This window comes from Staurois parvus, unplaced genomic scaffold (genome assembly GCF_062004578.1).
Source record: "Staurois parvus isolate SC_StPar_1 unplaced genomic scaffold, SC_StPar_1.0 ptg000352l, whole genome shotgun sequence".
NCBI lineage: Eukaryota > Metazoa > Chordata > Amphibia > Anura > Ranidae > Staurois > Staurois parvus.
Genome location: NW_028318148.1, coordinates 2,889,821 through 2,906,951, shown reverse-complemented (window position 1 = coordinate 2,906,951; position 17,131 = coordinate 2,889,821). Strand labels below are relative to the sequence as shown.

Sequence of the window (17,131 nt, the reverse complement as noted above, 5' to 3'; positions counted from 1 at the left end):
GTGTATCCCTGTGAGGAACAAAGAAATGGGAAAAAAATAGATCTGTTTGCTATGTATGTTGTTTCTAACTCACCCAGTTTTCCCTAGGATTTGGGTCATCTCTGAATTTTGATCATGTATAAATTCGCCCCCTAGATCTCCTCAGCATGTTTAATCTGCCAAATTTGGATCACATCCTGCAATGAAAATTATATATAGAATTCAAATTTCCCTCAGAATTGAGGTCATTGGTAGTATTCAGGTCATTCAAAGAGGAAATCTGTATTTCTAAATCTAGAATCAAGGTTATCATATGACTCAGAGAATCAAGGTCATGTCTAGAATGTCTGTCATTTTTAAAATCCTTGCTGGGAATCTTGATAACTGCTAGACGTTTTAGCTGTAGAATAGAGAATATCCTTGATGTAGGGATCACCTCTTGAACTGAGGTCATATCTAGAATTTAGAGCTGAATTTTCCCCTAAAATCCTTCTAATGTCCAGAATTGAAGTCATCCTCAGTGTTTGGGCCACTCCTATTTTGTGCATTGGACATAAATCTGGCTTCCAGAATGTGCGTACTTCAATTATATGCATCTCTATGAACAATTATTGCAGTAGTTAAGGTCTCGTTCAGCATCACTTTGCCAGCATGTAAGCGGCACTCGCGAGCCACAAATCACACAACTCTCCACAAAGCTGGCAGGCCTTACAGATATCATACACTGATCACACTGGTATACCTATATCAGCAACGTGTCCTTCACAGCCATCTTCACCTAAGCCCAGCAGAAATCTCATCTCTGTTCAGAAATAACTGCAGCATCTCCACACTGTGCCCAAGTAACATCTTGAAAGTGTAAAAAGCACCTTAGTCTGTTCAATTTCCGATGCTCTTGCTGTTTTGATGCATGCCAGGACAGCCAACAATTTGGCTTCCAGCCAGTGAGATTAAGTAGCAGAGTTCTCTTTTTTCTGTGTCCTCTGTGTAATTACAATATGAGCAGACTATGTGGGTGAGTGCTGTGTAACAAGATCACAGCTTGACTTTGGAAGCAGTAAAACAAGAAGCCTTTATTCTGTGGTAGAAACTATAATGCAAAAACTCGCCATGTTTCTTTTTGTAAAATATGGGTACCAAGCTGATATTTTATTTTATTTATTACAGGTACTTATAAAGCGCAATTTACATATATATTGTACAATCACATCAGTCCCTGCCCTCAAGGAGCTTACAATCTAAGGTTCCTCACTCACATTTATAGATACACATGCTAGGGCCAATCTAGACTGGAGCCAATTAGCCTACAAGCATGTCTTTGGGGTATATTAAATCTTTTCATATATAAAAAAAAGGTATGAAATTTATTAATAGCCACATTCCCGCATTTGGCTATATACCCTTACTTGCCACATTTCCACATATAACCAACAGCCTTTAAAATAAATGTTTTGTTTTGCATTTAAGAAATTGAGTCATGATACGGCATTGTGCATTGAAAAGAGGAGATACTGACTTTGAAGCTGATCCTTGCAACACTCAGGAACTCTGAAGCAAGTCTGTCATGCTTAAATTTTTTACGTTGGCTGAAGAGTCTAACCCCACTCACCAGACAATTTCAGTGCCATAAATTCAATGTGGAAGTCTTTTCTTTCCTTGCCATCATGTTCTTCTATTTACATTTGCTTTATTCTTTACTTCCTTCTGTCTTCTGAGATGTACTTTACATTCCTGGGCTGTTCACATGTTTGGTAAGACATTTATGTCCTTTCCTCCTTTTATAGGTCTTGCCAACCAACCCAGAAGAAAGTTGGCAGGTGTATAGCTCTGCCCAGGACAGCGAGGGCCGATGTATATGTACAGTGGTGGCACCGCAGCAGACGATGTGCTCTCGGGATGCCAGGACAAAGCAGCTCAGGCAGCTTTTAGAAAAGGTGAGATGAACATAAAATGTGGCCTCTTTGCTTACTTGCTGGGGTGTTGAAGAAATACATGGAGGGGATTTTATTATGCTCATGTTTCAGATTAAGTAAACACCTAATAAAATCAACATATGGGTCTGTTATCTGTCAATTTATAGTGAGAAGGGGTCTGGTAACCTCAATATCTAAAGAAGGTTTATCTTCAGATGCAATATAAGTATGTAAGCCATAAATGTTTAATGTAACTTTTGCCAAAACCAAGAAGCATTTTCCTAGATTTTTGCAGATTCTGCTATCATTATGTAATGAAACTGTTTCAATGGGCTTTCTCTAGCTATCTTGGGAAATTGATCATCAGGAGCATTTGGTTGTCATAACTTCCTCCCCTGCCTTAACTACAGTGCAGCTTTTATTGAAATCATAGAGCTCAGTCACGTCAGGGACAAAATTAGTCCTTACAAAGATTGTGTTGCTAGATACTGCTGCACGTTATTTAACTGGAATTACAGTTGACCTTTAAATACAAGATCCAAATCTGACAGATATGGGTGCCCAACCCAGATGCACTAAGCCTATAGTGTGCATTTACAAAATGTGTATTGTAGATTTGTGTCAGCCTCAAAAGTCGGGGTTGGACTCATGATTTGCCCATTATACAGTAGGCTGTAAAGGCCTCTCTCCTATACTCTGTAGGCATTTGGAAAATAACTGCATAACAGCCCATGGCAATGTCATACATCTAGATTTCTGCTGGGTATGCAAGTTTACTTAGGTCACAGATTGGTGTCACCTGTAAATCTTTTATAGGTCAATAAGCAGACAAGCAGTCCTACTTAGTACAGAAATGGTATAGAGCTTCTTAAGGCTAGCCATTAATAACACAATATCATAACAATATGATATCCAACTGTGAAGAACTACAAAATCCAGCATGTACTGTCAGCTGGCTTCAAAATGTGATGGGGCTTGTAGCAGCACATTGGCTGGAGGCAAAGTCTGCCCAGGCCTTGTGTGGGATGTTCTGCCAAGGAATTTGATGAAGATAAGACACCCATTGAAGAACTACAAATCTATATGCCTCATACTGTATACTTTATTGGCTTTCCTATGGTTTTGAGGCTGAAGCTATACAAGTATAGTATTTAGCAATTCTTTAGCAAAGAAGATCAACATAAAGCCTAATTGAACCTCCAGTTTAAATTAGCTAAATATGTTCCATGTCCACCAAAACAAAAAATGTTTATTAGCTTTCATTGCATTTACTTTCTAAATCAGTCACATGATGTAGTAGAAAGGACTCACCTGCCAGCATGCTGCTAAGAAGGATCCTTGCTGTCTCTGTGAGGAAGCAGTGGTCTTATTTCAGAAGTCCTACAGAGTCAAACTGACTTAGAGTTCTGCCATTAAGCAAACTAGAGATCTCTGCTGATTGGAGAACTTTGGCTCTGACTCAGCATGTGGTGTTTAACCTCTGCAAAGAGATCACTGCTTTTCTTAAGAGAGCAACATGCTGTTTCTGCTTAGGCTGTGGCCGATTTGTAAAGAAAAACTATATAACTTAGCACATCTTTTGTTTTGACGCACCAGAGATGTAATTGGCTAATTTAAACTGTTCAGCTGGGCTTTAAAGCACATAAGCTGTGCAGTCACTTGCCCGACTAACGTTAAAATAAAAGCAACAAAATAAAATTGGCAGACAAAAACAAAAAAATGCAACTACTACAAAATAATGGAGTAGTGACAAGAATTTTAGGGATGACAGTGTTATTTTAAAGCTAAATCTGGGGTAGTGGTGGATTAGACCATACCGTAATCAGAACAATGTGGCCTTCAGCTTTGAGCCTATGTCAGACATTTGTAATTTCAAGTTACTGGTCTAAATAGGACTTCATAAGGAGGAAAGTAAGGGCTTGACAAATATTACCCTGATGGTTGGGGTTGCTGTATTGTTACACTGGGAACAGATCTATATTTAGTGCTTGACCAGACAAGCAAATAGCATATCATAAGAACATATAGTGCAAGTATTGTCTAGGTTTTATGTGGAGATGGAAAACTGCATGATAAACTCAATTTAAAAATGGAATATTAAACTTGGCTGCACTGTACATCCGTTTTTGTTTCATTCTAATTTCAGGTGCAAAATATGTCCCAGTCAATAGAAGTTCTGGACAGGCGGACCCAAAGGGACCTGCAATATGTAGAGAGGATGGAAAATCAAATGAAAGGCTTGGAATCCAAATTTAAACAAGTGGAGGAGACTCATAGGCAACACCAGGCCAGGCAGTTCAAGGTGAGTACTGTTCCTCATAGGTGGGGCTAGGTGAACTGTGTTTACATGGCTCCTGTAGAACTATCCTAGATATTCTTTAGTACTAGTCCACAAAGGACATCTTAGTTATACAGAAACCTGTGCCACACAGATCGCCTACCTTCACTCCAATTACTGTACTTTTCAATGTGTATTATGATTTAGTAAATTGATTTGTAGTTGGTGATGCTTTGACAATGATTTAGAGCTGTGCTATTCTCTTAGATTCTACCAGAAACAGACAGTGACTAGAATAAACATCTAGTAAACGGACTATAGAATAGTAGAATAAAATGTAAAAGGTCATGTTAAACCAATAGATGCAATCAGCTAAATAACCAATAGGCAAACTGCAATTCAGGAGTAAATCAATAACATGAGCCTTGCTGCACTAAATAAAAACTACATAAAGGTCTCTCTGCCCCGTTCTTAACTTTTCAAATGAATGCCAGTGTTTTTCCCCTCAAAACTGTAACAGATCATGAACCGTAAGAGCACTTGTTTTGTCGCAGAAACATATTGTAAAGCAGGTGATTAGGAAAGCAAATGTGGCCTTTTAGCCAAAATATGAGGGTTTAGAGGCTTTTGAAAATGTTGTGTGATGTTCCGCCTCTTCTACCGATTAAACCCTGCCTACTCATTACATAAACTGTGCTGCTTTTCCTTTGCATAAGTTACTGTTAAGAATTGAATGTGTAAGGAATTTATTACTTTTGGTGATGTTCTGAGATGCAGAATGCACCAATACAAACAGTACACCTAAAAGGTAATAAGGAACACCATGGACCATATTTCACAAAAAACACTAAAACCTTTACAAGTAGAAGACAGGATAGAATGTTAAGTAGATTGTATAGAGTTTATCTCCATTGCCTTGCTCCTTCACAACATTTGTTAGCCCTGGTGTGCTTCAAAAGACTTCTCCCATCAGTGGTCACCTGAAACTGCCTTAATAACAGTGTCCTTACTGCTGCAAGACAGCTCGCTCACATGGCAGACAACAGAGACAACAAATAAGGACTCGGTTATATTTGCTGGAAAACTGTCCCTTGTACATAGATATTATCCTCAAGAAATACTGCTTACCCTTTTCAAGAGCAAACAAATCTGAAAGACAGAATGCTGATGTAGGAGAGACAAAAAACTGTTAAAGGGTCTGGTCACCCTACAGTGATATGATTATGTAGATGGGGGTTAATAGGTTGAGCCCTTCACTTGATTGATGTATCCCTGGGCTTTTTTTTTTTTAGTTCTTGGCTGTGTTCCCACTCAAATTGGGGTGTTCCTACTCCTGCCATTGCAGTAACCAGCACCAGGCATGGAGCCACCTCACTAAAGCCAAAATAAGTCTGCAGACCAGGAAACTTAACTTAACTTACAGACATCTCCCCATTGGTCTCCCTGAAAGATAAGAAACCACTATGTGAATAACTTCCCAGCAGCCACCGACACCTTATAGGGTTGATGGACCCAATAAAAAAGGTATCCTGTTGCATTGATAAGTTTAGCAGACTCTTTCAAATCAAATTGGCTTCTTCAGAGAAAAGTGAATGGGAGGTAAGCTTATCCCAACAGCTTCCTGGCAGTTCCTGTCACTTAATGAGATTGGAGAGGCTGATTTTCCAGCAGAAATGCAGCGTGGCAATGCATGACATGTAATTAGTGACAAATAGATGTTAGCATGCCTTGCGTGATTTAACAAACAACCTTTCCTGGTGCCATCTCCCTCTGCTAATAGGTCAGAGAGAATCAAGCTTTTGCAGCTACAACCGAGAATAATTTACAGGATTGAAAGGCCAGGAACGTCAATCCAGGTCACACAGACTATCCCCCAGATTTTTCCTTTTTTAATATTACTACAAATTTTCTAAAGAATAAAGTAAAGCACAATAGACATGGGCATGTATCACTGCTTCCACCGCTCACCGTATTCTAAGATGAGCAGGGACACTTAGATAGGAGACCAACCCCTGACACACTATCCTTCTACATCACTGGGAGGAAACAAATAGATGAAAATCTCATTGAACATTTACAGCATTTATATAAAAAAGTTATAGAACAAAAGAAAAAAAACCCCACAAATCACTAAAGTAGTTGCATTGCACATGGAAACCAAATTCCTTTATGTTTCTGGAATAAGTTGGGTGAAGAACAGACCCCATAAATGACGAGATCTTCACTCAATATTTTTTTAAAATCAATACCATATTTACATTTCTGATAAAGAAGAAGATTCACGGAGGAAAGAGGGGTAGAGGGCAATGGTTAGCTGGATGCTAACTTAGTTGAATATAAGTGTAGAGCAGGGGCGGACTGACAACTCATGGGGCTCCCGGGCAATAGGGGATCATGGGGCCCCCGTATACTCGCCCACACTCACACCACACCCAAAAAAGCCTATGAAAAAGGTACCAGGGACATCTCATGGGGCCCCCTACTGATCCCGGGTCCTTGGGCCGTGCCCGTGTACCCGAATGGTCAGTCCGCCCCTGGTGTAGAGTTTACAGTGTCTTGACAGCTTCAAATTGCATACGAGACATAAGACTTTTAGGATAATGTAGAAGCGCAATGTGTACACCATTATAAAAATATAAAGACTGCTGTATATACAAAAAATATGTATGAGTTAATAAAGTCTATACATAGTTTTTTTTCTACCAAATAGACCTAGAACAAGTGATAGCACTTCATGCTTAATTAGCTTCACCCTTCTGTTCCCCTAATACAAACTTATTTCAAGGTGCTGTAAAACAGTAAGACCACCCTGCTGTTTTCTTAAGTAGATCTGTCACCCATCTACAAATGGAGGGAGCTAAAACATTTAGTACATAAAAGATACAGTGAAAAAAAAAAAAAAAAAAAACTTATTTTCTGCTAACCTGCGTAGTAATATCAGCAGTGAGCTCAGTGCCTAATATAATAAAGTTTCACTTAATAAAGTTTCACTTAGCACAACTAACATGGTTAGATCCAGAATCCAAAAAAACAAAAACAAAAAAAAAAAAAAAAACCCACAAAAAACCAACCCTTTAAAATGTGTACATGTAAATAAAATAAGTTGCAGGGTCCCCTTTAAAAAAAAAAAGGGGAAAAATACATTTTTGACACTTTCTTTCTATAAAGGAGACATTTTATGACTGGCTTTTTGACACCAAGAATTACTTAAGCAAACTTACTGCAGGGGATCTTACTATAACTTTGTATAATTTACGACAGTTCTGATTCAGGAAAGTAAGGATAGATTTAAATCTGCCTAAAATCCACTGCTCTACTGAAAAGCGATCCATGTTCAGTTTGCTTTTCAGAGGTGATTGGCAGGCAGTGAGGAGGCGATATGACACGTTCTGTTTTAACCCAATTTTTGCTGACAAACGAGGTCACAACTGCATGGCTTTGGATGCAGTTGTGGGGCGTTGTGGCACTTCCCTGTACATGTCAATGGGTCACGTTCACCGTAGATCGCAACATGTGGGGTAGATTTTGCCATGGGTGCAAAGCATCGCAATTGAAGACACCCCCATCTGCTGCCTTTTGCTGCTAAGGAGGAGGTTGGGGGGCACTAAAAAAAAAAAAAAAACAACACCACTCAACCACTCATTTGTACCGCCTCCCGACTGCACGCCTAAATGAAGCCCTATAGATGCTTTAAACAAACATTAAAGCAAACCCCCCCTTCCCCAGCAAGTGCCTCCTTCTCTAGCATGGTTTAAAAAACTATAGAGAAGAATGGCAATTAAGCTCCTTCAGTATAGAAGTAAAAGATGAAATGTCAAGTCATATAGTGCTCCTGTGTGTCGGTACATAAACATCATGCACAAGGATTACACCCAGTATGCCATGCAGCACTCAGAACGTCAGTACAGCCACAATGCCACATAAGACACCCTCATAACATTGGATAAATGTTTAAGAAAGGGATATAGTTACTTCATGCAATAATAGTACTTAAAAATAAGTTTGGTTTTTTTTAGCACAATCATATTCTATAGCATTTTACACTTTGTACATCAAAACAAAACTGTAAAGAACATTACAGTTAACATAGGGTCCTGGTCACTAAGGCTTACAGCCCAATAGGAAACATGAGGTATGGGGGGGGGTCCTTGTAAGATAATTGCGATAAAAGGGGTAATTTGTTGAACTAATCGTTTTAGAGATTCTTCATTAAAAGTAAGCCATTTTGTAATAACCTTTAGAGCTTCTAAAATGACAACCCCACAGAGTGTCTGTGCAGAGGAGAAGGACATTTTAAGTGCCCCAGTATTGCCCTATGCATTATTAATGGGTCTAGGCTTATCTGGCCCCATCACTATAGATATTCCCTTGTGTTGGGTTATGTCAGGAGCTGGGAGCAGCTGCTCTAAGTGTCTCATTGTACATTACAGAAAACTCCAGAAAGTTCCACCAGCCAAGGTCAACCATGAGACTGTCATGGAGGACGTCTTTGGCTCCGCTGTCACTTGCTCCTGTTTAATTGCTCCCGCTGGGAGAAAGGCGGTATTCGAAGGAAAATTCTAGCCTTATCAGGGGCATAGCCCATCAGCTGCAGCACGGAGCTGTCAATTCTACCCTCTGCTCGCCAATAACAGCGGATTTCAGGTCTGAACTGGGTCACCAGGCTTACACTAAAATAGAACATATCTTATAATTACAGTCTTTTATTATTTTACAAAAAGCATTCAGATTACAAACTGACTCCTGATGTTGCTGTAGCCAGTATATTATGTTAATAGGTAGGCACAGCACGATAAGGGTTTCTTTTACTCCTAGAGAAAGAAACAGACATCTATTTTGCTGAGTGCCTGAATTTGTTGCAAACTGCAAATAATATATGGGGAAAAAAATACATACATACTGTACATCCATCTATATTTACATACAATTCACACTCATACAGTGTATACATACACAATTATAATAGTAAAATCGGTACTTGTCTGTTAATTCACTGGATCTCTCTCTCTCTCTCTCTCTCTCTCTCTCTCTCTATCTATATCTATCTCTATCTATCTATATATATATCTCTCTATATAAATCCGGTGAACAGACAAGTACTGTAATATCAGCCAGAATGTGTGCATCACTCACTTAAATGTATTACATTCTGATATCCTTAATGATTGATTCCAGAGTGTATTCATTTCTAGAAGTACTAACAAAACCAAAATACACAGAAGAGACTGACAGTCATCAGCCTTGTAGAACATGGTTCTATCTGCTGCTGTAAAAAAGAAACCCACAACCCCTTTCAGCAAAACTCTAAGGTTGGCCATACATTATTCAAATTTTCTTGAGCGTTTTGCTTTAGATTTACCAAAAAACCATGTAATAGGAGGTCAAACCCAAACAACACTTTCAGTTGTATCCAGTTAGGCAGGCCCTTGCACTATACTGTTGAAGGTAAGTCTAAAGGAAATTGGGCAGAAATTGGACGGAAAATTGTATAGTGTATGGCTAGCCTACACGACTAAATTTTATTATTGCACTTTTTTGGCACATATTATATTGGCCATGTACTATACAATCTAATTGTAGACATCTCCTTACATTAACTATGTAATACAAAGGCCTGCCTGATTTGATACAACTGGATTGCTTAGAAGTGTACTCCTATAACATAGCTTTATATCAGTATATTCAGATTGTATAGTTTATAGCCAGAACAGAGCACATATAATCAGTTCCTATCACCATTTTGGAAGCTCACACAGTTTAGGTCAAAGCCAATTAACTTCTCCGCACATTTTGGATTGTGAGGGGGAAATAATGCACAGATGAAATCCACACAAATAGAAGTAAACAAAGTAACTTTGTGAAGTTAGAACCCTGAACCCTAATTGAAACGCAGACCAGAAGCCTAAAGCTACAAGGCCACTAACTATTCAGCCACTGTGCTACTCAGTATTAAAACTGGCTACATACACAGTTTGACTGCGTCATTGTGAAGGACATGATTGGAGATAAACTGAGTGTACTGTTTAGGTTGACAATAGAACTACATAGTTGTTGGGAAATAATGACAATTGTGCGATCAGACTAACATGTGCGAATATTTTCTTTTCAACAACAGTGCCTTTGTAAAGGCCCCATCCACAACTCAATCTCTTAAACCCCTGATACTTACATTGCCAGTGATCCCTCGCAGTTGGTGACCATACTCTGTGTGGCCTCCTTCCCAGTGCTGAGGCCTAGTAGCCAATTGCTAGGCCTGAGCACTGTTACCTGAAGGAAGAATGGCCATCATTGTTCCCCTTAGCGGCCATCACAAGAGATTTTAGTGATGGCTGTAATAGAGGAAGGTGTGATGAGATAGCACTGGAAAGGTGAGTATCGGGTTGGGGGAAAGGGGAGCTACTGCCAAGACACTGTCACTTTGCCCTAAATGGACAAGGCAACATTGACTTTTTAAAGCTCACCACACAAATTCCACTCTAATGATCTACAAAATATGTAGGGGATTGTCTACCTGATTGGATGCAGATTGGCTGGTTAGATTAGGTAGGTTCAAATATTACATAGCTTTGGTAAATCTAAAGTTATTGTATAGATTGTAACTTGTATGGTGATCGTAAGACAAACATGGACATGTACAGCCAAATGATAAATTGTGAGGCCATCTTATGCTAGGAAGGACAGGTCTAGAATTGAAGGGAGGACTCTTTCCTAGGGAAAATGTGCTTCTTCCATTAAGTTACCTCTAACGTCAAGAATTGTACATTGTTCTATAAGTATATTGTTGACTAAAGCCTATTTTGTTGGTATAGTCCATAATAAGATTTTGTACACATTTCTATAAGTATATGAAACTGTTTCTTCTATCACATATCCATTTCCTAGGAGAGAAAACCGATATGTTGACTCTAAGTTACAGTTATTCAATGTACAATACTAATATTTAGAGGTACCGTAATTGCAAGTTTTCAAGATTCTAATAAAAGGTTTTCAAAGTTGAGTCCCTCAACATGACATCCCAGAATTTAGTAAAATGGCTTACAAGCAGACAAGTATTTGTTTCCCAAGTCTGGTTTTGTGTGAGTCTAGATCAGTGTTTCTCAACTCCAGTCCTCATGGACCCCCAACAGGTCATGTTTTCAGGATTTCCCTCGGATGAAACAGCTGTGGTAATTACTAAGGCAGTGAAACTGATCAAATCACCTGTGCAAAATAATGGAAATCCTGAAAAAATGACCTGTTGGGGGTCCATGAGGACTGGAGTTGAGAAACACTGGTCTAGATGATAGTATCATATCCATGGTGTGTGACAGTCAGTGGCAGGAAATCTCACTCACCAAAATGTGATCTCATGGTGGTAACATCAAAATGACCATTTTAAGTCCCATCCTTCTAAGTTAATAGATTGTTAGCATGTCTGGAGATAATCGTAACTAGTACAACAGGTGGCTTCATTAAGTGTGTGGTTATTGTATCTATAGTGATACCTTCTGCAGCACTTTTCGGAGTACATTCCCACCAGTCCTTTCTCCAAGCCTACTAGTCAACTCATAAAAGCACACACTACATTTAGTCAAATGTCAGGAAACTCACACGGATTGCAAAGAGGATAGGCCAGCTCTATTCAGTGTCCCTGCTGGCGCCATATCTTATGGCAGGGGCATCATAGCTAAATAATATATATATATATATATATATATATATATATACATACATACATATACACACACATATATACACACTTATCAAATGTTTGTTTCCTAGAACAGCTGTGCTATTAAAATCCATACTTTCTTGTTAACATTGTATATGAAAGTCATTATCTGAATTTATATTGCATGCAGCATATTATGTGGTTATTGAGATTCTTTATGAACTGAAAAGGGTAGTGCTATTTGAAACTAAGATTGCACTGTGCTTTTACTTAGTGAGAATAGGAAAGTATACTTTATTTATTAAGGCAAAGAGCAAGGTGTAATGCTGTACATATACTGTATGTAGTAATCTAAAAGCGGTCAGCAGACAATCACAAGGAACAGGATATCCTATATAATATGCTACCCACAAATTCAAATGTTTCCCAGTTGTGAGCAAAACAGGGGTGCAATGTCAGGTTTCTACAGACAAGCCCTGCAACCTTTAGCCCATACCTCCATATAGGCTGTCAGTTTGAAAGTTGCAGGGCTTGTGAATGAACTACAAGAACGCTCATCAGCATCCTCGCAGTTCATTCAGAACTACAAGCCATTTGCCACAGCGGCTGACAGTACTTGTAGTTCATTCATTCACAGGAAACTGCAGCCGTGTGGGCAGAGCCCTGTACGGCTGCGCTGTTTTTGAATTGTGACAGTGGATGTGGGGAAAAGATCCCCTGCCCACTATCACACTGAGTGGTAGGAACCGAAACATGTTCCATCCGAAATATGGGCGGAACAAGTAATGTTCCAAAAACATGAACTTATCCTATAAACCCTAAAAGGCTTGGTCCTGATTCAAGCTTCTAACTGGACTTAAAAATTCTGGCATGGGATTGGGCAGTTAAGGACCCCCCGAAATAATGGTAACAAAAGTAAGTTGTGTTACATTGTTGTGACTGATTGAAGTGTAACTATAGCTAAAATGGTTTATTTTTTTCAGTTTTGGATAGCATGGGAAAATGTTAGACCCGTTATATTTTACTGCTATCTGGGGTTTAATTCAAGATACGTTCCTTTAGTTTCTGGGGACATTTTAGCAGACAGGAAATGCCGAAAGGTAGTCTAGCATTCCCCTACTTAAAGTGAAGCTCCACCGAAAAGGAGAAGTTCTTAAGACTTCGCCCCCCCCCGTTAAAAATTGGCACCTTTGGGGAGCAGGTACCCAATTTTGACAGGTACCCGCTCCCACTTCTGCTGCGATTGCTTAGACAAATCGGACTTGGAAGTTCTCCTCCCCTCCCCCAAAGTCCTCTGGAACACATGGCAAGTCCCAGAGGACTGCAGGACCATTCACAATGCGCAGCGCTGCTTGCGCATGCTCAGTGGGCACCCGGCGCCGGGGACACAGGACGGCCAGTGAACTTGGCTGCAGTGAGAACACCGCTGGATCCTAGGGCAGGTGAGTGGCTGTTTTTTAAAAAGTCAGCAGCTCATGTTCACTTCTGTCTGTGTTGCTGTTGGCAGTTTCCTTCACATCCTGTGTGGTGAGAAAGGTTGTCCCCAGAGCAGTGAGTGATGAGAAATCACTAAGGCCCAGTTCACATATATGCAGCTGTGCATGCTGCGGGGGCATGGGCACAGCAGTTCATTCATTTGAATGTGCAGCTGTGTCTGCATTTTCTGTAAGGAAAAGATCTGTGCCCCTTTTTTAAAATGTGACCGCAGGGAAATCAAATGCTGTTTTTGCACCATGCAACTTCCGTGTGTTGGAAACCGCGCTGTGATTTTCAGTGTGTGGAAGTCATTAAGAGTTAATAGCCCCCCCCCCCCCACGTTTTCCATGCAGCACCACATTTTGTGTACGGCTGCGGGAATCTGTGAGATTTAGCAGCAGTCCTGCACATATGTGAAGCAAGGCTAAAGGAGTCTCAGACAGCAAAAATACCTGACAGGGGCTCCTATCATTCTTCTCTCTGTCCAAAACTGAACAAAAGGGTTTTGGCTGTAGATACACTTAATTAATGAAGTCTAAAATCAAATAGATTTATAGAAACCATCAATGCTCTTTTCACTGCCTTAATAAATAAAACGAGCATCTGTTTCTGAAAAATCTTGTTTTCAAGCAGTTTAGTGCACAAAGACTTCAATGGTATTTCATTTTCTTGCTTACAGGGCTAACTTAAATTGCAGTGACTGAAGAGGCAGTTAACTCCTATGTTACCATGAAAGACACACAGCAGTTGGGGCACCAGACTTTAATTTTTGTTTCCCCTATTTTTTGTTGCCGTTTTATTTTTTCATTTTTTTTTACTTTTTTTTTACTTTTTACTCTTTATTCTCCCAATTAAAGCTTTCTCACTAAGGAACCTTCAACACCTTGAAATTCAATCTTCCTTTGCATGCAAATGTAGCTGCATTTCATGAAGAATTTTTAACCCTTGTCAATGCATTCTATTTTTTATTTAAAGAAAGAAAAAGAAAACCTTTGTGTATGTGTTTTAAAAAAAAAAAAAGAAGCATGTAACCATAAGTTGTTGCATTTGAAAAAAAAATGATTAATAAAGGCCTTTCCCAAATAAGTTGTACTGACATTTTTTAACATGGTATTTTACAGTGCACTGCTCACACTGCCCTTTTTGGGAGGTCACAATGTCACTGTGGTTGGGAGTCAGGCAGGCAGGTAGTCAGGCAAGTAGACAGGGTAGAGTAGAGAGGCAGGTCAGGGTGTTGCCAAGTTTTGCATGCATGGCACTGAACCAGCTTATTTTAACCTTTCAGGCAATAAAAGCGAAAATGGAGGAACTTAGGCCTCTGATACCAGTGTTGGAAGAGTACAAAGCCGATGCCAAATTGGTATTGCAGTTTAAGGAGGAGGTCCAGAATCTGACGTCAGTTCTTAACGAGCTTCAGGAGGAGATTGGCGCCTATGACTACGAAGAACTGCAGAGCAGAGTGTCCAATCTTGAAGAAAGGCTCCGTGCATGCATGCAAAAATTAGGTAGGCCCAGACATGTCACAATGGCAAACCCTGCTATGCCCATTCACACAAGACTGTAGCTAGCATTTTTGTAGGCTTAGAGACACCAACTGCAACAAGAGTCAGCAAGCAATGCTTTCTATGCTGTGGACTTGTCATTAGATTAGCTAGCCAGACTGAAAGATTTGGGGGGTTACATGTGACACCATATGTGATACCTGATTATGTTTTTCTTTTATATTCAACCTCCACCATCTTTTTTGCATCTTTCCAAGGGCTAAAGTACATGGGCATTTGTTCATCAGAACTGCTTTTTTCCCCCCATACACTTCAATTGGAATGTAAAAGCAGCTCAATGCTACTTAGAAGTAGGTCAGACGCACATGTGAACAATCAGAGAAGCAATTTGTAAATGTAGCTAAATGCACTTCAGTGCATCACTGCATTTACTCATCTATACAAACCTTAAATTTGGTGTAAATGTAAATTAGTACATGACTAGGACAAAGTCATTTTTATATAAAAACAGCAATTATGTTGCAGTTTTGTTGTGGGTGGAAAAGGTTGCAGGCACAATGTAGCCACATCCTGTGAGGATCAAATTATGGTAGCTGCCAAAGCGAGATTGTTTTTTTTTTTTTAATCTGAAGGCTGAATAACTATTATCCCTAACACCATTTGAGTCACTGACCTGAACAAACAAGCAGGACTTAAAGCCAACAAGCCTATGTTCATGTTTGTTCTTGATCAGCGGGTAGTAGTGAAGTTAGGATCAGAATGACAGCAATGGAAACTCTTGCACTTCCTTCTTCACAGGGCCACTTAAAGAATAAAAAAAAGCATAGAATGGAAGAGATTAGAACTCTTGCCAGGTTTTTTTATTGCTGTCTGTGCCCCAATGTATTTGTCCTGTTTACCATTACCATTGAAAGTGAAAAAATTCCCAGGAATGGAGGGGAACAGTAGTTCTGGGATTACCAGGGGGCACCCAGGGATTTCTCTCAATTCCTGTTTTCGCTCTGGGGACAGGAAGTGAAGGGAAATCTTCCAAATGGGACACAGATGGCAAAAAACTAACAGGAGTTATAACCCTCCCTTACTCTATCCAAAATAAAAACATTTTGACTTCATTTCTACTTTAACTACACTATAAATGATTTACAAATTGTATTAAAGCATATGCACACTTTTAAACACATTAGGCTTGCACATATAACTTTACACTTTTTTAAAAGTGGTCTTTTTTTCCAGTTATGGGGGCATGATTTACTATAGGATCAGTTTACATTTTGGACTGCATTATTTTCATATGCTTAATCAAAATCATTTTCTCTACAGTCCAATTGGCAGAGGTGAGGAGAAAATTACATTTTCTGTTGGATTTACATGACATTTTAGGAGCCAGTAGAAATATAACCTAACAAGACAAGAAATGGCAGCAAATTTAAAAGTTTGTTTTTGTATAGAGTATTTTTTTTAAAGAGTAAGGGGAAGGTTAAAAAGTTTGGTATCTGTCTCAGTGGGTTTTCCCTACATTTCCTGACCTGTAGACACAACAGGAGTGTGAGGATAGCATTCCAATGTGAGGGAAATTCCTTCTTAGACAGTTGCCAATGTGTCCTCATCAGAAGGCTTCCTCTACATTCTTGTTCTAGTGGCAACTCAAAATAATTGGATGTACCCTCACTTTCATTACTGGTCACACTAGTGATCAGGACAAAGTCAATCTTCCCAATGAGGACACAGACAGCAATAAAAAATGTGACAGGGGTTTTAATCCCTCACTACCAAAATCCTAAAAAAGATTTGCTTTTAGTTATATTTTAGGCAATGCTTACAGGTTTTGTCCCTCCCCCATCTGTAACAGTGAAATGAGAAGCAGCAGACTGATGGGCTCATCTCTCTGTCACTTGATTCTCTCTTTGAATGTTCCAAGCACTATGACACAACTGATTGGCTCCTTGTGCCACCTCTAAATTTTCCAGTACATGTACTGGGGATTGCAAGTGGCAAATTCAAGGTCAAATTCAGGTACTTATGCAGATTTTTCTCAGTGGAAGATCACTAGTTTGCCTCATTCTTATGCTCTAACAATCATACATCAGTTGAACAAAAACATAAGCACCACATTAGTAGCCACCTCTGCAAAATACTAGTTGCTTGGCTTTTGAGCCACATACCTGCAATAAGCATCCTATAGATGGGTGTCAGAATTACTTATACACGTTTGTCCCAGGTGAGAGACTCAAAGCATTGGAGCCAGGATTCAGTAGAACAGCCAGGGAACTAACAAACATTCTAAAAATGGCACCCTACGTAATTCTGACAGGTGCTCTTTAAAGCAGAATGG

The 17,131-nt window shown here is 39.5% G+C and overlaps 1 protein-coding gene across 2 annotated transcripts in view; it reads left to right on the top strand.

Moving 5' to 3' along the window:
• The window catches only part of OLFM1 (olfactomedin 1), a 78,162-nt gene that overhangs the window by 34,322 nt on the left and 26,709 nt on the right, over window positions 1-17,131 (top strand). For both annotated transcript variants that reach the window (XM_089684684.1, XM_089684683.1), the window contains exons 2-4: window positions 1,764-1,913; window positions 4,039-4,194; window positions 14,583-14,802. In XM_089684684.1, coding sequence (XP_089540810.1) covers window positions 1,764-1,913; window positions 4,039-4,194; window positions 14,583-14,802 — 526 coding nt within the window. The remainder of the gene's footprint in view (window positions 1-1,763; window positions 1,914-4,038; window positions 4,195-14,582; window positions 14,803-17,131) is intronic.